The sequence below is a fragment of the Rhinoraja longicauda genome, chromosome 21 (assembly GCF_053455715.1).
Source record: "Rhinoraja longicauda isolate Sanriku21f chromosome 21, sRhiLon1.1, whole genome shotgun sequence".
NCBI lineage: Eukaryota > Metazoa > Chordata > Chondrichthyes > Rajiformes > Arhynchobatidae > Rhinoraja > Rhinoraja longicauda.
In genome coordinates, this window is record NC_135973.1 from 24,650,892 (window position 1) to 24,677,771 (window position 26,880).

At 45.8% G+C, this 26,880-nt stretch overlaps 2 protein-coding genes across 2 annotated transcripts in view; one reads left to right on the forward strand and one right to left on the reverse strand.

Annotated features, from left to right (window-relative positions):
- The window catches only part of slc5a10 (solute carrier family 5 member 10), a 90,585-nt gene extending 73,561 nt beyond the window's left edge, over positions 1–17,024 (forward strand). Inside the window, exons 9-14 of the mRNA XM_078418549.1 lie at positions 7,483–7,590; positions 10,058–10,208; positions 10,773–10,941; positions 12,086–12,301; positions 14,240–14,345; positions 16,470–17,024. Coding sequence (XP_078274675.1) covers positions 7,483–7,590; positions 10,058–10,208; positions 10,773–10,941; positions 12,086–12,301; positions 14,240–14,345; positions 16,470–16,663 — 944 coding nt within the window. The 3' untranslated portion in view covers positions 16,664–17,024. The remainder of the gene's footprint in view (positions 1–7,482; positions 7,591–10,057; positions 10,209–10,772; positions 10,942–12,085; positions 12,302–14,239; positions 14,346–16,469) is intronic.
- A 2,926-nt stretch (positions 17,025–19,950) lies between these two features.
- The window catches only part of LOC144604068 (GRB2-related adapter protein-like), a 44,142-nt gene continuing 37,212 nt past the window's right edge, over positions 19,951–26,880 (reverse strand). The window contains exon 5 of the mRNA XM_078418143.1: positions 19,951–25,572. Within this exon, the coding sequence (XP_078274269.1) occupies positions 25,387–25,572 (186 nt within the window). The 3' untranslated portion in view covers positions 19,951–25,386. The remainder of the gene's footprint in view (positions 25,573–26,880) is intronic.

A 26,880-nucleotide genomic window follows, 5' to 3' on the forward strand; every position in this document is an offset into this window, starting at 1 on the left:
TGGTTCTCCCTTATCCACTCAGGTCGGGATCATTCCATCTTATTTCAGGTCGGGATTATTTCAGGTCGGGATCATTCCATCTGAAGAAGGGACTCGACCCAAAACATTCTCCAGAGATGTTGACTGATCCACTAAGTTACTGTGGGCTTTTGTGTTCTATTAAAAAATATTTTTTAATAGATTATAACGGGAAATCGGGAGATTCTTTAGTATTTGATAGAACTTTCATTTAGCTCCTGCTTTGACAACAAGGAACTTCACAGGAGAGCTATCAAACCAAAATTTTGATTGCAAGCACCATTACGAAGCATTGGGGCAGGGAGATGGATGGTGTGACTTAATAGATGAAGCCAGGGTTGTGTGCCACAGATTCTGAGACATGAGTTCAAACCCCACTATTACAACTTGAATTTAAATTTAAATTCAAATAATTAAACAAATGTGAATCTTGTTTGAAAATAAAAGCAAATGGTCTTAGTAACTGCAGCCTCAAAGCTAGATTATTATATATTTTTAATTCACTTGGTTCACCAATATCCAGATTTAATAGGAACCTGAGGGGCAATTTTTATCACACAGAGAGTGCTGGGTAAATTAAGTGAGCTGTCAGGGGAAATGGTTGAGGCAGGTAGAATAACAGCATTTAGATATTTGGACAGGTAAATGGATAGGAAAGAATTAGAGGGATATGGGCCAAACGCAGGCAGGTGGGACTGGCGTAGATGGGGCGTCTTGGTTGGCATGGGGAAAATGGGCCGAAGGGCCATTGCTGTATGATTCTATGACTAATACTCTTCAGGAGAACAAATCTACAATCATGACCGAGCATGTCAGAGATTTGAGATCACACTTCATTTTAAACTTGTACTTTCTCTGATGCTCCAATACTATATTCTGCACCATGTTTCCTTTCTCTTTGCTTATTGTACTTATTTATGATATTTTAACTTTAATCATGTATGGAATTTCTCCCGGGATAGCACGTAAAACAATGATTTTTTTACTGCATCTCGGTACACATGACAGAAATACACCATTATCAGTGGCTCAGCAGTAAAGTTGTTGCCTTACAGCGCCACAGGTCTAGGTTCAATCCTGACCTCATGTGCTGTCTGTACGGAGTTCGTACATTCTCCCTGTGACTGCGTGGATTTTCTCCGGGTGCTCCAGTTTCCTCCTACATTCCTACAAGGTGCAGGTTTTTGTAGGTTAATTGGATTTGATAAATTGCCCCGACTGTCTTTGTAGCGAAACTGGGATCACATAGAACTAGTGAAAGGGTAATCGTTGGCTGACATGGGCTCTGTGGGCCGAAGGGCCTGCTTCCACTGTAACTCTAAACTCGGGGTAATGATGATCCTATTGAATGACGCAGCCGCCTTAATGGGCGGAAGGTGTACTCCTACTTATGGTCTTATGTTTGGTCTGTTTATGTATTGCATTAATGACCTCATTCTTCATAAAGGTTGAATCTGCACAGTAACAAGAAATGTCATAAATATCACTTTTCGTCTCGTCTTCTCACCTTGAAATGATCTTAAATAAATGTCATGAATCATTGAATTAAAACTATCCATTGCAAGTGCTTGTCCATCTCAAAGAAATAACTGCCAAGGGAGGGGTCGACAATGACAATGCTGGAATTCTAATCCTGTTTGTAATATGGATGCTTTTCAGGTTTGCTGTTAGGTTTAAAAAAGGCGTTGTTGATTGGTTGTCCATCAATAAGCTAATGTAATTCATAAATGGATGATGTGGGGCGGCACAGTGGTAGAGCTGCTGCTGCTGCCTCACAATGCCAGAGACCCGGGTTCGATTGTGACCACAGGTGCTGACTGTACGGAGTTTGTACGTTCTCACTGTGACCGCGTGGGTTTTCTCCGGGCGCTCCGGTTTCCTCCCACACCCCAAAGACGTGCAGGGTTTAGGTTAATTGGCTTCGGTAAAAATTGTTAATTATCCAGGTATTCTCCAGGTGCTGCGGTTTCCTCCCACACTCCAAAGACGTGCAGGTTTGCTGCTTAATTAGCTTCTGTAAACTGTCCTTAATGTGTAGGATAGTGCTAGTGTATGGGGTGATTGTTGGTCGGCGTGGCTCGGTGGGTCGAAGGGCCTGTTTCCATGCTGTATCTCTAAACTAAACTAAACTAAACTAAACTAAACTAAACTAAACTAAAGATGAATAAATATTTCAGAATTTCTAGCTACTCTAAAATGCGCATGCCAATTAGAGTAAGAATGAAAGCAAAATACTTAATCCTTTGATAATAAATTAAAAATTAATCCTCCGATTTAATATAAAGATTACCAAGGTTTCTTAACAGTTTGTTGCTCTGTCATATGTCGATCAATAGTCTCCGTATAGCTTCATTTGCAGTTATGGGTATAATATTTTTGTCGGAATGGTGGCATTAGTCAGTGTTAATCAGAGGTGACATTACTGCAGCAGGAGGGTTGCTGTTGTGTAGATAAGGGATGGTGGTGGAGAAAGTCAACAACCTCATATTCCAGGTGTGCATATCACTGTAGATCTGTCCAGGGCCCAGCATATTGATCCAATAATAAAAGAGAGTTCATTAATGCTTCTCCTTCCATAAAATATTGAGGAGACTTAGTACATCGACGAATACTATATTGAATTTCCACAGCTATATGGTAGACAGCATCTTGACTGGTTGCATCACGGCCTGGTTTGGTAACTTGAACGCCCAGGAACAACAGAGATTCACAGAGAGTGGTGAACACTGGCCCGTCCATCACAGGTGCTGACACCATCGAAGGGATATCTAAGGGGAACTACCTCAAATAGGCAGCCAGTATCATCAAAGACCCACACCAGCACACTCTCATTTCCATACGTCTGTTAAGAAATAGGTACAAAAGCCTGAAAACCGTGATCACCAGGTCTCCAGAGATGCTGCCTGTCCCGCTGAGTTACTCCAGCATTTTGTGTCTATCGCCAGGTTCACGTACAGCTTCTTCCCAGCATCTATCAGGCTCGAACACTGCACAGCACTAATGGCAGCAACTAGGAATTTCCATGCACTGTGTCTTTGGTTGTACTATGCATTTTGTTTTTTTGGCACCAGTATTATGGTTATAATCATTGAATCCATTTTGATTGATATTTTTATCTTGTGTTTTGATTTAAGGTGCTACAAGTAAGAATTTATTCGTTTCATTGTTGGTATATATGACAATGTATGCTTTTGACTCTTAACATGCACAAAGTTAAAGAGTTTTGCAATTCTATCAGAAATAGTGAAATGACTAATGTTGTGGTTGAGGTGAGACAATTGTAAGTACAATAAATTGAAATTATATAATTACAAGTACAATACGTTTTGCAGCTTGTTTTCGTGATAGATGAAGCAGTAAGAATCTACGCAACTTTGAGCTTTCTCTGAACATCTCATCTCAACCTATCCACATACCCCTCTTCAGTCTGAAGAAGGGTCTCGACCCGAATCGTCACCCATTCCTTCCCTCCAGAGATGCTGCCTGTCCCGCTGAGTTACTCCAGTGTTTTGTGTCTATCTTCAGTGTAAACCAGCATCTGCACACCCCCCTCTGTTCCTTTGACACGATGCATCCTATAAACCTTGAGGGAATCTGGAACTTCAAGATTAGTCATCACTATGGAAACATCAGTTTTGGGTTTTATTTAGAAACAAGTGAACTACAAATGCTGGTTTACCAAGGAAAGATACAAAATATTGGAGCAACTCAGTGGGTCAGGCAGCATCCCTGATAAATATTATATGTTCATTGGAGAATTGATTGATTGATTGATTGATTAAGAAAGTCTTACTGTCTCCGACTACATTCTATCTTTGTTCCGCCAACTCCCCTGACATCAGTCTGAAGAAGGGTCTCAACCCAAAACATCACCCATTCCTTCTCTCCAGAGATGCTGCCTGTCCCGCTGAGTTACTCCAGCATTTTGTGTCTACCTTCAATCTAGGAGACATTTCCGTGTAGGATTGAGGGGGTGCTACATTGTTGGAAGTGCAGGCTTTTAGATAAGACAATGAAATTATGGTTTAATCTGCCATCCCAGGTGTCTATAAAAGACCCCAACGCACTCCAAAGCCAACATTAATTTCTCAGAAAATACCTAAGCAGATTGCATTAACTTTCTTACAATTCATTTTGAATTCTCTGCTCTACTCCACCACACAATCCTTAAATAATTCTGTACTTTAAATCAAAGAAGAAATAATCATCAGTCTGGAGGGCAATGGAAAATTATGCCAAAATACTTCCAATTTCCTCAACAAATTTGAAGATTAGCGATCAACATTTATCATTACGGGCATATCATGTAATGTACCCTACTCAATGGAGATTTTATGTTAGGCAATGAAAGATCAAATTGAACTATTTCATAACTTATCATTTACATGAAGACGAGCATTGGAAACATTTTGATGTAATTATGTGCTTTATGAAATGATCTGCCAAATAGCAGTTAGTCACGTAAGTAACAGGTTCAGACTGTTCCAAATTCACTCAGGAATGCTCTCCCCAGCATCAGTAGAACATCAGGCTCTGATTCACTGATGACTTCTCTTTCAGGTGAGTCAAATGAATCGTAAGCAAAACAGAAGCAAAGGTTGCAAAGAGCTTCCAAGAACTATTTCGGTCAAGGAGACATTGCCTAAGGCACTGTGGTAATGGTGTTAATGATTGTTCTCAGCGATTATCTTTTACATGTTCTCTGGATGGGCATCACAGTGGCGCAGTTGGTTGAGCTGGTAGAGTTGCTGCCTTACGGCGCCAGTGACCAAGGTTCGATCCAGACATCGGGCGCTGTCTGTGTGGAATTTACACGTTCTCCCTTTGAATGCATGTGTTCCCTCCACGCGCTCTCATTTTCCCCCACATCCTAAAGCCAAGCGGGTTTGTAGGTTAACTGGCCCTCTGTAAAATTGCCCCTAGGCCACAGAGAGGATGAGAAATTGGAATAACATAGAACAAATGCAAACGGGTGATCGACGGTCAGTGTGGACTCTGTGGGCCGAAGGGCCTGTTTACATGCTGTATCTCTTAATCAATCAATCAATCAATCAATTCACTAATGGACATTAATGTTTATAATATTTATCAGGAATGCTGCCTGACCCACTGAGTTCCCCAGTATTTTGTGTCTTTCCTTGGTAAACCAACATCTGTAGTTCACTTGTTTCTAAATGAAACCCCAAACTGATGTTTCCACAGCGATGACTAATCTTGAAGTTCCAGAACTTCCACAAGGTTAACAGGATGCATTGTGTCAAAGGAACAGAGGGGGGTGTGTTGGAAGGAACTGCAGATGCTGGTTTACACTGAAGATAGACACAAAATACTGGAGTAACTCAGCCGGACAGGCAGCATCTCTGGAGAGAAGGAATAGGTGACGTTTCGGGTCGAGACCCTTCTTCAGACTGATGTCAGGAGAGTGGGCAGGACAAAGATAGAATGTAGTCAGAGAGAGTGAGACTGGTGGGAGAACTGGGATGGGGGAGGCGATGAAGAGAGAGGGAAAGCAAGGGCTATTTGAAGTTAGAGAAGACAATGTTCATACGCTGGGGTGTAAGCTACCCAAGCGAAATATGAGGTACTGTTCCTCCAATCTGCGCTGGGCCTCACTCTGACAATGGAGGAGTCCCAGGACAGAAAGGTCAGATTGGGAATGGGAGGGGGAGTTAAGGCGGACTGAGCGGAGGTGTTCAGCAAAACGATCGCTGAGCCTGTGCTTGGTCTCGCCGATGTACAGGGGTTGACACCTGGAATAGCAGATACAGTAGATGAGGTTGGAGGAGGTGCAAGTGAACCTCTGCCTGAAAAGACTGTTGGGGTCCTTGGATGGAGTCGAGGGGGGAGGTAAAGGGACAGGTGTTGCATCTCCTGCGGTTGCAAGGGAAAGTTCCTGGGGAGGGGGTGGTTTGGGTGGGAAGGGACGCGTTGACCAGGGAGTTGCGGAGGGAACGATCTGTGCGGAAAGCCGAAAGGGGTGGAGATGGGAAGATGTGGCCAGTAGTGGGATCCCGTTGAAGGTGGAGAAAATGTTAGAGGATTATATGCTGTATGCGACGGCTGATGGGGTGGAAGGTGAGGACAAGGAGGACTCTGTCCTTGTTACGATTGGGGGGAGAGGGAGCAAGAGCGGAGCTGCGGGATATCCAGGAGACCCTAGTGAGAGTCTCATCTATAGTGGAAGAGGGGAACCCCTGGTTCCTAAAGAATGAGGACATCTCTGCTGCCCCGGTCTCCTAGGTTGTGCTGGTTAATTGTCCTCTGCTAAAATTGCCCATAAAGTGTAGAAAGTGTTTGAGAAAACAGAATAACATAGAACGAGTGTGAACGCATAATCAATGGTCGGTGTAGACTCAGTGGCCCAAAAGGCCTGTCTCCATGCTGTAGCTCCAAACTAAACTAAACATCCATATCCCTCCAATCCCTGTATATCCACGTGCCTATCCAATCTTGTGCACTGCCTCAGTGTCATCTACTATTCTTACACTCTTGTACTTAGATATGATTGTGCTCATGTATACTAAGATTTTACCGAATTGTGTGCAAAAAATAAATTTCACTGTACCTAGGTACATGTGACAATAAAGTACCATTGAACTATTGCAAGGTCTCTCCATCGCCACTATCCTATCTGCTTCAACTACCACTCTTGGGCATGTTCCAGGCACCCACCATTCTCTGTGTAAAACAAAACTTGCCCTGCACATCTCCCTTAAACATTGCCCCTCTCACCTCAAAGCTATGCCCTCTAGTATTTTATACTTCCAAGATGGGAAAAAGGGTCTGACTGTCTACCCTATCTATGCCACTCATAATTTTATGTACTTTTATATACTTTTATCAGGTTATTCTTCAGGGTCCTGACCCAAAACATCACCCATCCTTTTTCTCCAGAAATTCTACCTGACCCGCTGAGTTAACTCGAGCACTTTACCAGTTACCAGAATGATTCATGGATTAGGTGACATTAGCTACAAGGAGAGGTTAGACTGCAAGGAGAAGTTAGCTACAAGGAGAAGTTGTATTGTTTTGCCTGAGGCAGAAGTGAGGCCTGATAGAAGTATATGAAATGATGAGAGGCATTATCGGGTAGACTGCCAGAACCATTTTCCCAGGGCAGAAATGTCACAGACTGGAGGGCATAGTTTTAACAAGAAAGGACCAAAGCTGCCAGGGATGGTGATCGAGGCAGATAAGATTGTGGTGTTTAGATAGGTACATGGATATGTGGGGAATGGATGGATATGGATCATGTGCAGGCAGAGGAGATTAGGCTATCTTGGCATCATGTTTGGCACGAACATTGTGGGTCAAAGTGCCTGTTCCTGTGCTCTGCTGTTCTATGCTTTATGTACCATTAAGTACCATTAGACCCTGAATGTAATTCTTTCACCCCCAAAGGAGTACGCTGTAACGATTTATTGGACAATATCAGTAATATTATTCCTATTCTTTCATCCACAGATTCTGTTGCATGTGTTGACCCAGAGGAGTGTTTGAAAGTATGCGGCACCAAGGTGGGCTGTTCTAACATCGCTTTCCCCAAGCTCGTGATTGAACTCATGCCCAATGGTAACTTTTATTTCAGTTATACAGTGTTCATGTTCTTGAAGAAATCAATGATTACAAATTCAGGGCGGCATGGTGGCGCAGCAGATTTGGATCAGACCTATGAAAGGATATGTTACAAGAGGCGGCTAAAGAACGGGTAAAAGGGCAAAAAACAAACTGCGGAGGAGGGTAGCACAGTGGTGCAGCGGTAGAGTTGCTGCCTTACAACGCCAGGGTAAACCCCAGTTCGATCCTGACTACGGGTGCTGTCTGTAGGGAGTTTGTGCGTTCTCCCTGTGACCGCGTGGGTTTCCCCCGGGTGCTCTGGTTTCCTCCCACACTCCAAAGACAGACAGGTTTGCAGGTTAATCGGCTTTGGTAAAGATTGTAAATTGTCCCTAGTCCGTGGACGAGTGCTAGGGTGTGGATGATCGCTGTCGGTGCGGGCTCAGTGGGCCGAAGGGCCTATTTCCGCGCTGTATCTCTAACCCAAACAACTAAGCCAAGTCAAAATGAACAGGTTCGCACAAGAGGAAAGTACTCAAATTTTCAACAAAGAGCAAAATTGCAGATTGCATAATTCTTACTACCTTACTCATTTGAAAAGTGTGAAGTAATACTAGGAAATTCCGAGTGGCTTTCCATTCTCTAACTCTGTTTGTAACAACGAATAAATAAAATGAGTTATTTTATTGAGAATTAACTATTATAATAATTTATTATTATTCAATGAATAATTGAGATGAATCCCAGAAACCCCATAAGAAAGAAACACATAAATTAAGAATTTAATTGAAATAATTATATTTTCTAACATAAATAATTTACATTTGTGCAGTGCCATTCACATCTCCAAAGCAGTTTATAACTAATGTTATACTTATGATTTGGAACATAGAACATATTAATGTGCAGCACAGGAACAGGCCCTTCGGCCCACATTGTCTGTGCCGAACATGATGCCAAGATAAACCTATCTCATCTGTCTCCAAGTGATCTAATCCCCCCATTCCCTGTATATACTGTACATGTGCCTCTCTGAAAGTCTCTTAAATGTGATTATCCTATCTACCACCACCAATAACCTTGGCGGTGTGTGCCAGGCACCCACCACTTTCAGTGTAAAAAACTTATCTTCATAAGTTCATGAGTCATAGGAGCAGAATTAGGCCATTCGGCCCATCAAGTCTACTCCGCCATTCAATCATGGCTGATCTATCTTTCCCTCTCAACTCCATTCTCCTGCCTTCTCCCCATAACCCCTGACACCCGTAATAATCAAGAATTGTACTGAAAACTTGCCCCATATATCTCCTTAATAAATGTGCTCCTCTCACCATAAACCTACGTCCTCTCAGTCTTTCACATTGCCACTCTTGGAGAAAGGTTGGCCACGCTGTCTATCTACTCTATCTATTGTTTGTCTACTCTACCTATTCTGCCCACTAACTCCTGATTTAGCTGCTCCAACATCGGTGACCATTACTTCAGTTGCTCATGTACTGAGCTACGAAATTCCCTCCTTCCACTTTTCCTCCTCTCTTTCTTCTTTTAAGATGTTCTTCAACATCTGCTACTCCGACCAAGCGTTTGTCCACTTGTCCTACCTTCTTAGATGGGTTAGTTTAAATTCTTTTTTGGAAGCACTTCCATAAGTGGTGCAGCGGTAGAGATTTGATCCTGACCTCGGGTGCTGTCTGTACGGAGTTTGTATGTTCGCCTTGTGACCTCATAGGTTTCCTACGGGTGCTCCGGTTTCCTCCCACATCCCAAAGATGTGCAAGTTTGTTGGTTAATTGGCTTCGGTAAAATTGTAAAATTGTCCCAAGTGTGTAGGATAGTGCTAGTGCACAGGGAAATTGCTGGTCGCCGCGGACTCGGTGGGCTGAAGGGCCTATTTCCATGTTGTGTCTCTAAAAAAATTTTTTTTAAAGTCATGTACGAAGGAACTGCAGAAAGCTGGTTTACACCAAAGATAGACACAAAATGCTGGAGTAACACAGCGGGTCAGGCAGCATCTCCGGAGTAAAGGGATACATGATGCTTTGGGTCGGAACCGTTCTACAGACTGAAAGATAGAGGTGGGGGCGGGGGGGTGGGGGGAGGGGGTGGAACTGGAAGTGAAAAAAAGGCCAGAACAAATCTGGGTGGGCAACAGATGAGTTCAGGAAGGGTGGAGCCCACAATGGCCCATTGTTGTCTGGGGATGATGTGCTAACGGCAGGGATACAAGGATGTGAACAGTGGGGGAGTGATGGGGGAGGGAATGCTGCATTTATGATATTGGAGAAATCAACGCTCATACCGTTGTAAGCTGCCCAAGTGAAATATGAGGTGCTGTTCCTCCAATTTGCATGTGGCCTCAGTCTGACTGTGGAGGAGGCCCAGGGCAGGATGGTCAGTGTGGGAATTGGGAAGTGGAGTTAAACTGTTTGGCAAAATAAGATGTATTGGCATTAACTGTTGTTGCTCTTTGACCTGATTCCAGGTTTACGAGGACTAATGATTGCTGTTATAATGGCAGCTCTCATGTCCTCCCTGACATCTATATTCAACAGCAGCAGCACGCTGTTTACCATGGACATCTGGAGGAAGATCAGGAAGGATGCCAATGAACGAGAACTTCTCCTGGTGGGAAGGTAGAGTTGAACCAGAGAAGCTACTAGTGGCATCCATTTTGAAAAAACATTCTAGTCCAGTTTACCACATAAAAATGCTACCCTCATAGTGGCACAGCTAGTAGAGTTGCTGCCTCTCAGTGCCAGAGACCCAGGTTTGATCTCAGCCTCAGGTGCTGTCTGTGCGGAGTTTGCACGTTCTCCCTGTGACCACATGGGTTTCCTCTGGGTGCTCCAGTTGCCTCCCACATCCCAAAGACGTTTGTGGGTTTGTGGGTTAGCATGTAGGAAGGAACTGCAGATGCTGGTTTGCATCAAAGGTGGATACAAAATGCTGGAGTAACTCCGGGTCGGGTCAGGCAGCATCTCTGGAGAAAAGGGGCAGGTTAATTGACTTCCTTCAATTGCCCCTAGTGTGCAGGGAGTGGATGTGAAAGTGGGTTAACAAAGAAGTAGTAATGAGCCTGTGAACGGGTAATCGATGGTCGACGTGGACTCGGTGGGCTGGACAGTATGTTTCCACGCTGTGTCTCTAAACTAACCTAAACTATTCAGCTAATGTTTCACCTCTTCCTTTTCCTTTAGGATTGTGACTGTGATACTGGTCGCAGTTAGCCTGATCTGGATCCCCATTTTGCAGAGTGCCAACAGTGGGCAACTCTTTGTTTACATTCAGTCTGTTACCAGCTACTTAGCTCCTCCAGTTACCGCTATCTTTCTCCTTGCTGTGTTTTGGAAAAGAGCAAATGAGTGTGTAAGTATTTTGAGATTCATAGAATCATAGAGCCAGAGACATGTGGGCTAGAAACCAGGCCCTTCGGCCCAACCTGACCATGCCAACCAAGATACCCTATCTACACTAATGCCTTTTGTGCCGGCACAGCGGAATAGATGCTGCCTTACAGCGTCAGAGACCCGGGTTCGATCCTGACTACGGGTGCTGTCTGTATGGAGTTTGTACATTCTCCCCATGATCACGTGGGCTTTCTCCAGGTACTCCGGCTTCCTTCCACACTCCAAAGACGTACAGATTTGTAGGATTTTTGGCTTTGGTAAAAATGGAAAATTGTCGTTAGTGTGTAGGATGGTGCTAGTGTATGGGGATCACTGGTCGGCACGGGCTTGTTGGGTTGAAAAACATGTTTCCGTGCTGTATCTCTAAACTAAACTAAATCCAGCCTACCTGCATTTGGCCCATATTCCTCTAAACCTTTCCTACACATGTACCTGTCCAAGTGGTACAGGTCGGACCACATTTGGAGTATTGTGAGCAGTTTTGGGCCCCATATCTGAGGATGGCCTTGGAGAGGGCCCAGAGGAGGCTCATAAGAATGAACCCAGGGATGATTGGTTTAACATATGATGAGCGTTTGGCGGCATTGGGGCGGCACGGACTTGGAGGGCCGAAAAGGCCTGTTTCCGGCTGTATATATATGATATGATATGATACTCGCTGGAGTGTAGAAGGATGAGGGAAACTTGCCAAATAATGAAAGGCCTGGATAGAGTGGATGTGAAGGGGATGTTTGCACTAGTGGGAGAGTCTAGGACCGGAGGCCACAGCCTCAGAATAAAAGGATGTACCTTTAGAAAGGAGATGAGGATGAATTTATTTAGTCAGTGGGTGGTGAATCTGTGGAATTCATTGCCACAGAAGGCTGTGGAGGCCGTCAATGGAAGTTTTTATGGTGGAGATTGACAGAATCTTGATTAGTATGGGGAGAAGGCAGGAGAATGGGGTTGAGAGGGAGAGATAGATCAGCCATGCTTGAATGGCAGAGTAGACTTGATGGGCCGAATGGCCTAATTCTGCTACTGTGACTTATAAACTTATGAACTTACAACTGTCTTTTAAGTGTTGTTGTCGCAGTCAGTCAGTAATGGCGGCTTGCTTGCAGGGTGCCTTCTGGGGACTGATGGTTGGGCTGGCAATCGGACTGGCGAGAATGATAATGGAATTTGCCTACCCACCGGCTCGCTGCGGGGTGTACGACCCAAGGCCGCCCATCCTGAGCAAAGTTCACTACCTGCACTTTGCAGTCATACTCTGCGCCTTGACTGCTCTCGTTGTCGTGGCAACCAGCCTGCTGACTGACCCTCCCACAGAGAGCCAGGTACGTTGCAGCCTCTGCTTTATGATGCGTTTGTTTAGCCAATGCAACTCTTCCAGCGTTTCTTTCCTTCCATCCCTCTGCCTCTCTTGCCCAGTTCCTTCCCCCTCCTCGACCTCCTGCACCCATTCATCACCTACCCCTCCCTACTCTGCCTGCCTGATATCCCTTTCCCCTCTGCCCCACTCTGGTTCTACATTTCACTCCCCGTCTTCCTTTCCCGTCAGAATCCACCATCTATGCCATCTTGTCTTCTCCATTTATCACCTCCAGCCGCAGTTACTATCTCCATCCATCTGCCAATCCTAACTTCATGTTCACAAGTCACAGGAGAAGGATCAGACCATTCAGCCCATCAAGTCTACTCCTCCATTCAATCATGGCTGATCTATCTTTCCCTCTCAACCCCATTCTCCTGCTTTCTCCCCAAAACGCCCGACACCCGCACTAATCAAGAATCATTCAATCTCCTCCTTAAAAATATCCATTGATGGCCTTCTGTGGCAATGAATTCCAGAGATTCACCGCCCTCTGACGAAATAAATTCCTCCTCATCTCTTTTTCAAAGCTATGTCCTTTTATTCTGAGGCTAGTGGAAACATCCTCTCCACATCCAGGCCTTTCACCATTCGGTAAGTCCCCCCTCATCCTTCTACACTCCAGCGAGTACAGGCCCAGTGCTGTCAAACGCTCCTCATATGTTAACCCAATCATTCTTGGGATCATTCTAGTAAACTTCCTCTGGACCCTCTCCAACGCCAGTACATCCTTCCTCAGATATGGGGCCCAAAACCAAAGATACTAGAGGAGCAAGATGAACCACTCCGTCAAAATCGCCTGTACTGGTGTAGTAGGCAAAGGAGCGGAAAGTCCGCCATTTTAGTAAGCACAACCCGCCGTTCGCTATGCCTCTCATAGTGTAATCAGTGTTTTGGGGGAACAATATGTGTGATGATACCATAAAAATGCAGAATATATCTCTTCTATCAATTCATAGATTTTTGTTATTTTTATTTTTAAACGTTTCTGCACGTTTCTGCCTACTAAAATGGTGCCATGACATACTGCTCTATTATCTTTGCCCAAAACTGCTCCCCTCTCACCTTAAACATATCACCTCTGGTATGATTCCCCAGCCCTGGGTGAAAGACGATGCGTTCACCTTATGCATTCCCCTCGTGATTTTATACACCTCTTTAAGATCACCCCTCACTAATTGCCGTGATTCATCAATTAATTAGATGGCACTGAAAATATTGGTACTAACAACTTTGGTTTGCACCCCTTCACTGATGCTCCTTCTCCACCTCTATCGCTCCCACATTTATCTCCTCACTTTGCCGATCACGGATCTGGAACATTAGCCCAGGTTCGTTCTCCACAGAATTGGTGGATACTCTCATAAAGTGGTGCAGCTTTCCCAACCCGAAACGTCAACAACTCCTTTCCCTCCACAGATGCCGCCTGACCCGCTGAGATCCTCCAGCTCTTTGTGTTACATTCAAGATTCGAGCCACTGCCATTCCTTGTGGCTCCTCCACAGATGCTGCCTGACATGCACAAAGTGCTGGAGTAACTCAGCGGGTCAGGCAGCATCTCTGGAGAAAAAAAATGATGGGTGACGTTTCAGTATGGGATTTTTCTGAATTCTATTTATAGTAGGGTTCTGAAGAAGGGTCCGAACTCGAAAAGTCACCTCTCCTTTTAACTCCAGCGATGCTGCCTGACCCATTAAGTTACTCCAACACTGTGTCTATCTTTGGCATAAATCAGCATCTGTGGTTCCTCCCTGTTACATTTTGGCTCCTCCAGCGGTTTATTTATTTCTTACTTTTTGTTTTTTATTGGAGCTGTGCTATTCGTACTAAAATGTGTTCACTTAATGGCTGCATTATTCCAGATTTTCAATAAATGTAAGTACTAAATATGGTTGATCCTTAGACGACAGGTGTGACGTGGTGGACACTTCCACGAGACAGAAGGTCGTCAGACATCTCCCTGCCAAAGACATCTCCTGAAGGGCAGGCCTGGGAGAATGGGACAGAAGGTAGGATGACTTCAACGTTCTGGCATTTTGCAGGTGGGAAGGCACACTGCTCATTCTGTGGGTCATTTGCACCTTCCTATCTCATCTTGACAATGGTTTACTGGACAGTTTCACCAATAAATGTGACCCTGAGCCATTGAACCATTGAAAGGGCGGCACAGTGACACAGTGGTAGAATTGCTGCCTTACATTGCCAGAGAGCCAGGTTCGCTCCCGACTACAGGTGCTGTCTGTCCGGAGCTTGTATGTTCCCCCTGTGACTGCATGGGTTTTCTCGTTACTCCGGTTTCCTCCCGCACTCCAAAGACGTACGTTAATTGGCTCCTGTTAATTGTAGACTGTCCCTAGTGTGTAGGACATTGCTAGTGTACGGGGTGATATATATACTATACAATGTATATATACTTATATATATATATATATATATATGTATGTATGTACACCGATCAGCTAAAACATTATGACCACCCGCCTAATATGCTGTTGGTCCTCCGTGTGCCTCCAAAACAGCGCCAACCCGCTGAGGCATGGACTCTACAAGAACCCTGGCACCAAAACATTAGCAGCAGATCCTTCAAGTCCTGCAAGTTGCGAGGTGGAGCCACCGTGGATCGGACTTGTCGATCCAGCACATCCCACAGATGCTCAATCGGATTGAGATCTGGAGAATTTGGAGGCCAGGGCAACACCGTGAACACTTCATCATGTTCCTCAAACCATTCCCGAACAATGTGTGCAGTGTGGCAGGATGCATTATCCTGCTGAAAGAGGCCACTGCCATCAGGGAATACCATTGCCATGAAGGGGTGTACCTGGTCTGCAACGATGTTTAGGTAGGTGACACGTGTCAAATTGACGTCCACATGAATGGCCGGACCCAGGGTTTCCCAGCAGAACATTGGCCAGAGCATCACATGGCTTGTCGTCTTCCCACAGTTGGTTTGGATCAGACGGGATAGCCTTTGTTACCGTCGTGCATCGATGAGCCTTGGGCGCCCAACACCCTGTCGCAGTTTGTGGTTTGTCCCTCCTCGGACCACTGTCGGTTAGGTACTTACCACTGCTGACCGGGAGCACCACACAATCCTTGCCGTTTCAGAGATGCTCTGACCCAGTCGTCTGGCCATAACAAAGTCGCTCAGGTCTTTACATCTGCCCATTTCTCCTGCTTTCACCACATCAACTTCAAGAACTGACTGTTCACTTGCTGCCTAATATATTCCACCCCTTGACAGGTGCCATTGTAACAAGATAACCAATGTTATTAACTTCACCTGTCAGTGGTCATAATGTTTTGGCTGATCGGTGTATGTATATATATATATATATTTGTGTGTTTGTATGTATCCATCTATAAATACAGATATGTAAATGTAGTACTCTGTAAACACCATAAAAAACAACCATATAATATGTGTGTGTGTGTGTGTGTGTGTGTGTGTGTGTGTGTGTGTGTGTGTGTGTGTGTGTGTGTGCGTATGTATACATACACACACACACATATATATTCTTTGGTTGTTTATTATGGTGTTTACATTTGAAATCATGCAGAAGTTTCCTCTCTTCTGTCCATCCCCTGGACTGCAGTGCATTGTCCAGAAGGCTCAAACTCTGGGAAGAGGGAGTAGAGAAATCTCCGGAAGACATTCACATGGCAATCGATCCCTCTGAGAAACTCCCACCAGGTTCCGACCAACCGCGGATAGCCCGGCGCAGTCTCAACAGACTGCGGACAGGCGTGGGGAGGAGCAAATCGAAAGTGCTGAAGTGCGGATGTACTGAAGATGCGGCAGACTGCGAGTGCGGACGGGGCCTCCAGACTATGGAACATCTCCTGAGCTGTGACATGCTGCATGACACATGCACTGTGAAGGATCTTGCAGAGGCCAACGACGTGGCACTAAAATTTGCTCGCTATTGGCAAACAGTTGTGTGATGACACGAATACAAAAAAAATGGTGTTTACAGAGTACAACCTTTACATATCTATTGTGCTGTTGAAAGTAAGAATTTAATTGTTCCGTTTCGGGACATATGACAATAAAACACTTTTGACTCTTGACGTCTTCTAGTCTTGTGGCCTAATTATTCACTTACTATATTCTTCCGTTCTTTGGGTGCTAGGTACAGTGGGGACGATACGACAGAAGCGGTCGTGGACTGACCTCTGCCGCAGTACCAGGACAGGGGGAGACAATGGCAACCAACAGCGCAACCTCACCGACATCCACGAGAGCCCCTTCTGGTCACGGGTGTGTTGTATAAACGCAATCATCCTCGTCTCCGTGAACATCTTTCTGTACGCGTACTTTGCCTGAGTCAGCAAATGGTGCTCCATCTATAAGAAGCCCGAATGTATGTTTTGTCGCATGTGATTCCAGCAAAAGGATAATCAGTGGAATTTGTAGGAAAACTGGTTTCCGTTATGTTCTTGAGGAAATATCTCGTGGTTGTGTGAGAAAATTATTCGTTCCATTTCAGCCCTGATTGCTGTAGTCTTCTCCAGCCCTGTAATGGTCCCAAATCTCTGCCCTCCTCTCACCCTGCCTTCTCCCCACCCCTCTGCACTATGAGAAGTGTGGGAGATGTAGGGAGAGTGGGGAGCAACAGTGGTCTTTGAAACATAGCAAGACATTGGACTCCTTCCTAAATTTCTCCTCTCTTATCTCAGTGATGGTTCACCGGTTTCTTTATTATCAGGATTTTCACTGTACACGTGACAATAAACTAAATTAAACTAAACGTGTACCAAAGTACAGTGAAATACGTTTTTTTGCATACAGCTAAACAAGACTATCACCATACATAAGCACAATCCCCAGTTAGTGCAGAATGTACAGAACAGCCCACTGAGGCTATATGCAAGTGGCACCATTTTGGCCCTATTTCATAATCCCAGCTGCAGCTTGGCCACAATGGCCCGTCTCGCAAACCGTCCTCCCTCTCCTTGCCGGCCCTCTTCAGCGCTTGTTCCCCGGGGAGGTGCCTCCTGCTGCCGACCTTGGGGGTAAGAACCCTCATCCCCATCCCCATCTCTGCCCCTGCCCCCGGTTTTTCTTACCTGGCCGTTTGTCCAGCATTTGGTGCTGTCACCGACTCCCTCCACCTCCTCTTTGATTCTCCCTCCTGCGCTTAGATGCCCACTTAAACCTACCTCTCACCTGTGCGATGGCAGAAACTGGAATATGGAGCGAGAATGGAACTCAACAGGCCGAGGTCAAGCAGCAACTGTGCAGGCAAAGGGGTCAGTCCTGAACGCAGGGAGTCGACCAGAATGGTCGACAATCCCTTCCCCACAGATGCTGCTCGACCCATTGAGTTCCTGTAGTTTAGTTTAGAGATACAGCATGGAAACAGGCCCTTCGGCCCACTGAGTCCATGCCGACCAGCGATCACCCGGTACATTAGCACTATCCTACACACTAGGGATAATTTACAATTTTACCAAAGCCAATTAACCTACCAACCTGTACGTCTTTGGAGTGTGGGAGCACCCGGAGAGAACCCACGCAGTCACGGGGAGAATGTAGAAACTCCGCACAGATAGCACCTGTAGTCAGGATCGAACCCGGGTCTCTGGCGCTGTAAAGCAGCAACTCTACCACTGAGCCACTGTGCTGCCCTCCTCCAGCAGTTTGTTTTTTGCTCTTTTACCACTCTTTAACTCTCTCTCTCATAATACATTGTTTCATAGCTCAGATCCAAATCGAGTTTGAAGATTCACCTACAGAGTGTTTGAACATAAAACCGCCACTCAAATCTTTGGTCTATGGACCACTTTTAATTCCTGAACTGCCTATTCCCACACTCTGCATCTGGTTTAAAATTTCAAACACTGCTGGGAGATTCCTAGGAGGTTCCTATGGATATCAAGCCACCCAACGACTGGAGAGGATGCAGATTCTTACATTTTAGATGTGAGTTCATTTCTGATTTCCCGCCTTTGTAGCTTTGATCTTATTGTTGTGGTCTGTCACAGGTGATTATTAAAATCAGCTATTCTTCAAGAAATCCAAGTCTATGAAGATGTTTTTTGAAGAGATGCAGCATGGAAACAGGCCCTTCGGCCCACCGAATCCATGCCGACCATCGATCACCCACTTACACTAGCTCTACGTTATTCTACTTTCTCATCCACTCCCTTCACATTAAGGGCCAATTTACCTACAAACCCACACGTCCCTTTGGGATGTGGGAGGGAACTGGAGCACTCGGGGGAAACCCACGCGGTCACCGAGAGAACGTGCAAACAAAAATGTTGATGTGAGTATTAATCGGCCACTTGCTTAGTGCAGAGGAAAGGTTGGCTCACTCGGTCTTTAACTGTTTAAACTGTTGCAAACATTTTGCAATTGTTTAGTTTAGTTTAGTTTAGAGATACAGAGTGGAAGCAGGCCCTTCTGCCTACTGAGTCCACGCTCACCAGCGACCATCCATACACGCTAGTTCTATCCTACACACACTAGGGACAATTTACACAAACTAATTAACCTACAAACCTGAAGGTCTTTGGAGTGTGGGAGGAAACCGGAGCACCCGGAGAAAACCCATGCAGTCACGGGGAGAACGTACAAACTCCGTAGTCAGGATCGAACCCGGGTCCCTAGTGCTGCAAGGCAGCAACTCTACCTCTGCGCCACTGTGCCGCTCTGCAGGTATGTATACAACAGGCCACAAGTGCCATTTTACAGGCATGAAACCAGCAGCAGTTTGGCTGATGGAGCCTGTTGTGTAACTGCCTGGAATGTTGGGGGGGAGGGAGGGAGGGGGAGGGAGAGGGGGGGGAGGGAGGGGCGAGAGTGGCCCAACGGGTCCACTTGGTCTAGTTTACAACTCAAATTCATGAGTGGTTCTGTTACTTTCTCATGGGGTGTCGTCTGTAGTTAGCAGGACACCCAAGCAACCTTGAACTGTTTAATACTCTTCACACGCTGCTTGGCCAGGGTAAGTATTTGTTCACAAGGCTTTACGAGGATGTTGCCAGGACTTGAGCTATAGGGAGAACTTGAGCAGGCTAGGACTTGATTCCTTGGAATGCAGGAGGACGAGGGTGATCTGATAAAGGTGTATAAGATCATGAGGGGGATAGATTATAATCACGTATAGTCTTTTCGCTGACTGGATAGCACGCAACACAAAAGCTTCCTACACAGCTTTCACTAAACCTCAGTACATGCGACAATAATAAACTAAATAGGGTGAGTGCAGAGAGTCTTTTACTCAAAATAGGGGAATTAAGAAGCAGGGGTCATAGGTTTAGGGTGAAAGTGGAAAGATTTAATAGGAACCCAAGGGGCAACTTTTTCACAGAGGCTGGTGGGTATATGGGTAGTTGGTAGTTGAGGCAGGTACTATAACAATATTTAAAGGAGACTTGGACAGGACGCATGGATAGGAATGGTTTAGAGGGATATGGCCAAACACAGGCAGGTGGGACTACTGGGGCATCTTGTCCAGTGTGGGCAAGTTGGGCCAAAGGGTCTATTCCCACACTGTATGACTCTATGAATCGATAGCACGATGATTGATTTTAAGAGGCAAACTAGCCTGTATCGAGATCAGTATCAAGAGAAATGAAGAGCTGGAATGTATTCCATACTGTACATTTTATTTGTGAAGATGATCATTTAAAAAAAATATTTTTGCAACAGCCTCAAATGTTACAGAGACAGTATTGCTGCCAATACTATCAAACATTTAGAGCTGCAAGTGACTGCAGATTTATACATCCGCGGAGCTCAGGTAACTTCTCAGGATATAGTTTGGATTTTTGCATCAAATGTAGAGGAGGATGGGATTATAAGAGTTAATGTGCACAGATTGCATGTTGCGCCTGGTGAGCCTGCTTTGCTCACTTAGAATTGCTAGCTAAAGTATAACAGGTTGTTTTGCACAACTGCAGAAGGTGTTGTGACTGGCCAGGCACTTGAGAAAGGCCAGATACCAAGTATTACTGCAAAGAACAATAAGTCTATTCTAGACAATAAGAACCGGTGCAAAAATGTGCTGATTGTGTGATTAGCTGGACCCGTGACTACTCACATATAAATGTACTGCCGGTGCACAAAATAATAGAGTGGGATTGCCGCGAGGAGCTGGCAAGTATGTGACCATACTTGCAGTGACTCTCCCACACCCGCTAGCAGAATAAAGTTGTGTCTTTACTATCAGTGTCTGATGGTGTTTGTTATTTCAGAGCGCGAATGGGCTTTAACATTGGCGTAGTCGGTAGGATTGCCAACTTTCTCACTCTCAAATAAGGGACAAAAGGTGACCTCACCACCCGCGCCCCACGTGACCTCACCCAGCCAGCGGCCATGTGCTCCTGCTCCACCAATGGCGGCCACCCGGGCTGGGAGGCGGGTTGGTACGCAATCTCCCTCAGACGTGTTGCTACGCAACCTCCGTTAGGCGGTGCCTGGGCCTCCACCGGGCCCCCTGGCCAACAATGGCTTGGCCTACAGTGTCGGCTTACACTGTCCGAGCCTACACTGAAAAACATCAGAAAGATTTGGAAGAGCTATTATACAGACGTCTTTGGTCAACGTGGGTTGTTTTTAAATGTGCTATACAAATAAAATTGACTTGACTTGACTTGACTTTGGAATTATTTTTGTTGTGGATTCCAGTGACATTTTGAGATTGCCAGAAGTAAAAAGGGTTCTGGAAGAGGTAGTAAGTGATCCTAGGATTGCTGGCAAACCCATCCAAGTACTGGCAAACAAACAAGATTGTAAAGAAGCTTAAAGGGAGGGTGAGTTCATCGAAGACCTTTCATTGAATGAAGTGGTCAATGAGAATAAATGCTACTGTGGCGAGCTGAGTCATTTTGGCTTCGAACCGTCGTTTGTCGGGCTCGAACTCTCGCGTGGACTGGGCGTGATCTGGGCTGACCAATCATGGGGTCTGGGGGGCGGCCGTCATGTGTGGGCGGAGAACAAAGTAATTGCCGCTGGAATTTGAACTCTGGCACGCGCGCGTGAGCGATGGGGCTGTATCGGTTAATGATTAAATGGAGAGTTTGCACAACGCGTGGACCTCCACACTAAGCCCATATTGAACAATGTTGTGCCATTATGGGAGACAGTATTAAAATTGACGAAGGTGTTACTAGAGGTCTTTCTTGGCTTGTGAATAACATAATAAGCAACTATGATAGCCTAGTAGAACAGGTTGGAAAAGATATGTGAGCGGACAAGGATCACTGGTCTTAATGACTACAGCCTTGTCGCACTGACCTCTGGAGTCATGAAGACCTTTGAAAGACGTGCTGGCCCAGCTGAAAAACATCACAAACATTAACTGGACCCGTGACTACTCACGTATAAATGTACTGCCGGTGCACAAAATAATAGAGTGGGATTGCCGCGAGGAGCTGGCAAGTATGTGACCATACTTGCAGTGACTCTCCCACACTCGCTAGTGGAATAAAGTTGTGCCTTTACTATCAGTGTCTGATGGTGTTTGTTATTTCAGAGGGCGAATGGGCGTTAACATTGGCGTAGTCGGTAGGATTGCCAACTTTCTCACTCTCAAATAAGGGACAAAAGGTGACCTCACCACCCACGCCCCACGTGACCTCACCCAGCCAGCGGCCATGTGCTCCTGCTCTACCAATGGCGACCACCCGGGCTGGGAGGCGGGTTGGTACACAATCTCCCTCAGGCGGGTTGCTATGCAACCTCCTGCAGAGGCTGGAGCCTCTGCAGTTTGCATACCGGGCCAATAGATCGGTGGATGACGCAGTCAACCTAGGCCTGCACTTCATCCTCCAGCACCTAGACCGCCAGGTGACCTATAAAAGGATTTAGGTTTGTGGATTTTAACTCTGCATTTAACACCATTGTGCCAGAGATACTACACTCCAAACTCTCCCAGTTGACAGTGCCTGAACCCCTCTGTCAGTGGATCACCAACTTCCTGACAGACAGGAAGCAGCATGTGAGGCTGGGAAAGCTCATCTCGAACCCGTTGACCCTCAGCATAGAATCACCGCAAGGCTGCGTACTCTCCCCTCTTCTTTACTCTCTCTACACCAACGACTGCACCTCCACAGACTCCTCTGTCAAGCTCCTCAAGTTTGCGGATGACACAACCCTGATTGGACTGATCCAGGATGGGGAGGAATCTGCCTACAGACAGGAAGTGACACAGCTGGCATCCTGGTGCCTTCATAAAAACAACCAGGAGCTCAATGTTCTTAAGACAGTGGAATTGATTGTAGACTTTAGGAAAGCTCCCCCTCCCCTCCCCCCAATCACCATCAACAACACCACAGTCACATCTGTGGAATGATTTAAGTTTCTTTGCACCATCATCTCCAAGGACCTTAAATGGGGGGCCACCATCGACTCCACAGTCAAAAAGGCCCAATAGAAGATGTACTTCCTGCGGCAGCTGAGGAAACACAATCTGCCACAGGCATTGTAGAGTCTGTCCTCACCTTCTCCATCATGGTCTGGTTTGGCTCAGCCACCAAGCACGACATCTGGAGACTGCAACGAATCGTTCGATCAGCTGAGAAGGAAGATTGTTGGCTGCAACCTTCCACCCATTGATGAACTGTGCACTGCAAGGGCCAGGAAGCGAGCGGGCAAGATCATCTCTGACCCCTCTCACCCTGGCCACAAACTCTTTGAAGCACTTCCCTCTGGAAGGCGACTCCGGACTGTCAAAGCCAACACAGCCAGACATAAAAACAGTTTTTTTTCCACGAGCAGTAGCTCTACTCAAGAAGCAAAAGTCTGTAGTCTCTTTTTGTCCTGAGAGAATACAAAAAATATGCAATAAGAGAGAAATGAAGAATGTTGATATCGGGGACACTCTTCAAATCAGGAAGATAGTGATGAACCTGACCAAAGCACAAACCCATTCCAGCCTATATCCAAAGTCATTAACTTGATTGAAGGGAAGATAGAGATGCGAAAAAGGAAGATCACTGTAAAGACCACTGAAGATTATCTATCAGACAATGGAGCAGGAAAGGAATTGCATACTTGGGATGGTATTCAAAACCTTAAGCAGGTGAAATCAGATGTCGAGTCACAAGATGAATAAAAAAAATCAAAAATGCGTGTGCTAAAAAAATGGAAGAAGAAGCACTTGAGGAGAAAGAACAGGGTAGAACCAGTCAAAGGTAATGATGAACCTGGCGAACCAATCCCACGCCTTGTGCTTGGTGAATAAAAATCCTTTTGCTCCGACATATCCATAAGGAAACAGCAGTTTATTGGGAACTGAACATAATACTTGAAATGAAGTCCAGGTGCTCCTCAACTTACGATGGGGTTACGCTCCGAGAAACCCATCGCAAACCGAAAATATCGTAAGTCGAAATGCATTTAATACACCCGTCACACCACGTAAGGCAGGTGTCCTAAGGCGAGCTCCGGGAGGACAGAAACCTCCCGTGGAGCAGAAGGGCGACGACTGACACCCCTGAAGAACGAACGATGATGTTGTAGATGAAGAGATCTGCCTGGCCAACAACAGTACCAGTGATAGGACATCAGAGGCAGGGAACGAGAAGGAGCAGAGAAACAAGAGCGTGAAGAGAGAATACAAAATATATATGCAATAAGAGAGAAAAGGAAGAATGTTCATATCGGGGACACTCTTCAAATCAGGAAGATGGTGATTTTTTTTGGTGATTTTTTAAAAAATAGGTGCAGGAGAAGGCCATTCGGCCCTTCGAGCTAGCACCACCATTCAATGTGATCATGGCTGTACCCCGTTCCTGCCTTCTCCCCATACCCCCTGACTCCGCTATCATTAAGAGCTCTATCCAGCTCTCTCTTGAATGTATTCAGAGAATTGGCCTCCACTGCCCTCTGAGGCAGAGAATTCCACAGATTCACAACTCTCTGACTAAAAAAGTTTTTCCTCATCTCTGTTCTAAATGGCCTACCCCTTATTCTTAAACTGTGGCCCCTGGTTCTGGACTCCCCCAACATTGGGAACATGTTTCCTGCCTCTAACGTGTCCAACCCCTTAATAATTTTATACGTTTCGATAAGATCCTGATCTTAGAAGTGATGAACCTGACCAAAGCAGAAAGCCGAAACGTCACCCATTCCTTCTCTCCCGAGATGCTGCCTGACCTGCTGAGTTACTCCAGCATTTTGTGCCTACTAACGAAAAGAATGATTGGATCTACTGACTCTGTTCGGTAATGGTTCATTCAGGGAGCGCTGCTGGTGGGCATTACTACGCCTGTACAAAATCACTCGGTGACGGACAGTGGTATAGTTTCAACGATCAACACGTGAGCAGGATTACTCAAGATGATGTTAGGAAAACATACAGCGGCTCTCCAGTGACCAGAGGCTATTATTCCAGTGCCTTTGCTAGCTCAACCAACGCAGACACGTTAAAGGCCGTCTGCGCTCAGACATTGATAGTAAAGACACAACTTTATTCTGCTAGCGGGAGTGTGAGAGTATGGTCACATACTCGCCAGCTCCTCACTGTCCCACTCTATTATTTAGTGCACTGGCAGTATATTTATACGTGAGTCCAGCTAATCACACAATCAGCACATTTCTGCACCGGTCCTTACTGTCTAGAACAGACTTGTTTGTTCTCTGCATTACTACTTGGTATTGGCCCTGTCTCCTTTCGCCACAACACCTTCTGCAATTGTGCAAGACAACCTGTTGTACTTTAGCTAGCAATTCTAAGTGAGTAAAGCAACATGCAATCTGTGCACATTAACCATTAAACCCCCATCCTCCTCTACAGCCCACGTTCCTCGATCCAAGTACAAAGCAAATAAAGTCACGCACAAACGTTTACACAGAAGGAAAGAACAGAGTCTGACTACTTGTAATTTTGTGCCCAAGTCGACGAAGAAGAGATTTGCATTTTTTGAAACGTCTTTCATAATCTCAGGATATTCCCAAAGCACAGCACAGCACAGGCGGTGAAGTGTGTTGGAAGTGTAGTCACTGATGCAGGGATCCGGTCTGACGTTAATCAGAAGAGGTTTCACATGGAAAGCTGCTTCCTGATGTTGATGATGAGACGGCGGCTCTGTGGAGGGCTACTGCACGATTCCCTGAACGTAGTTGCGTGGGAAGTAGCCGATGCGGCCGTTGCACCTCCCCTTCCACCAGTTTGCATCCAGGCATTCCAGCACCTCAATCACGTCGCCGCGGTGGAAGATCAGCTCCGAGCGGTCTTGTGGAGAAAAGTCGAAGCAAGCCTGTACCAGCATGGGCTTCTCCATCTGCAGCACAAGAGTGGTCAGTGTGGAACATTCAAGCTGAAAGGTCTGCAGTCCAGTCATCCAAATAAACACACACAAGGCAAACCGTTGTAAATGTCAAATGAATAGTTGGAGCATTGTCATTTTCTTTCCTCCGTCCCTCCCTCCCTCTCTCCCATCTCCCCTCCCTCCCTCCCTCCCTCCCATCCCCCCTCCCTCACATCCTCCCTCCCTCCCTCCCTCCCTACCTCCCTCTCTCCCATTCCCCCTCCCTCCCATCCCCCCTCCCATCCCCCCTCTCTCCCTCCCTCCCTCCCATCCCCCTACCCTCCCTCCCACCCGTCCGAATGTCTTTTAAACATTGTTGTAGTGCCGACCTTGCTATAGTATTCATTCATAGCACGAATATGAAACTTGCTCCTGCAGCAGAGATGCTGGAAAAGCACATGAAGGAGCAGAGAATAGTGGGATATTCCCATAGGGTTCGATACGGAGGGGGCGAGAGGAGGCTCATGTAGATGATAAACATCAGCATGGATCAGTCGGGACCAATGACATGTTTTGATTCAGTGTGAATCCCCTCCATTGATTTTAACTCATAGAGTCATACAGTGTGGAAACAGGCCCTACGGCCCAACTTGCCCACACCGACCAACATGCCCCATCTACACTAGTCCCACCTGCCTGCGTTTGGCCCATATCCCTCTAAACCTGTCCTATCCATTTACTTGTCTAAATGTCTTTTGAATGTTGTGATTGTACCTTAAACTTCACTTTACTTAAGAATTTGGAGATAGAGCATGGAAACAGGCCCTTCGGTCCATTGAGTCCTTGCTGACCAGCGATCACCCCGTGCACAAGCACTATCCTACACACTAGGGACAATTTACAAGTCACACAAGCCAATTAACCTACAACCCTGTACGTCTTTTTATTTTTATTTTTTATAAATCAAAAATATTTATTCAAATATTAAAATAATATATACAATACAATAAAACCAAAACAGAACCCACCACCAGAATTCTATCCAAACAAATATACCAATTGAAACTATTATACAAATATATTACAATCCCCATCCAGGATACATTCAATCCCCCGTGGTGCCCAGCGGTCCCGGAAATCCTCCAGGGTGCCCGTGGACAGCACGTAGTCCCTCTCCAACACCACCCGGGCGCGATCCTGTACGTCTTTGGAGTGTGGGTGAAAACCAGTGCACCCGGATAAAACCCACGGCGTCACAAGGATGATCCGCAGTCAGGATCGAACCCGTGACTCTGGCGCTGTGAGGCAGCAATTCTACTGCTACCCTAATATTCCACTGTA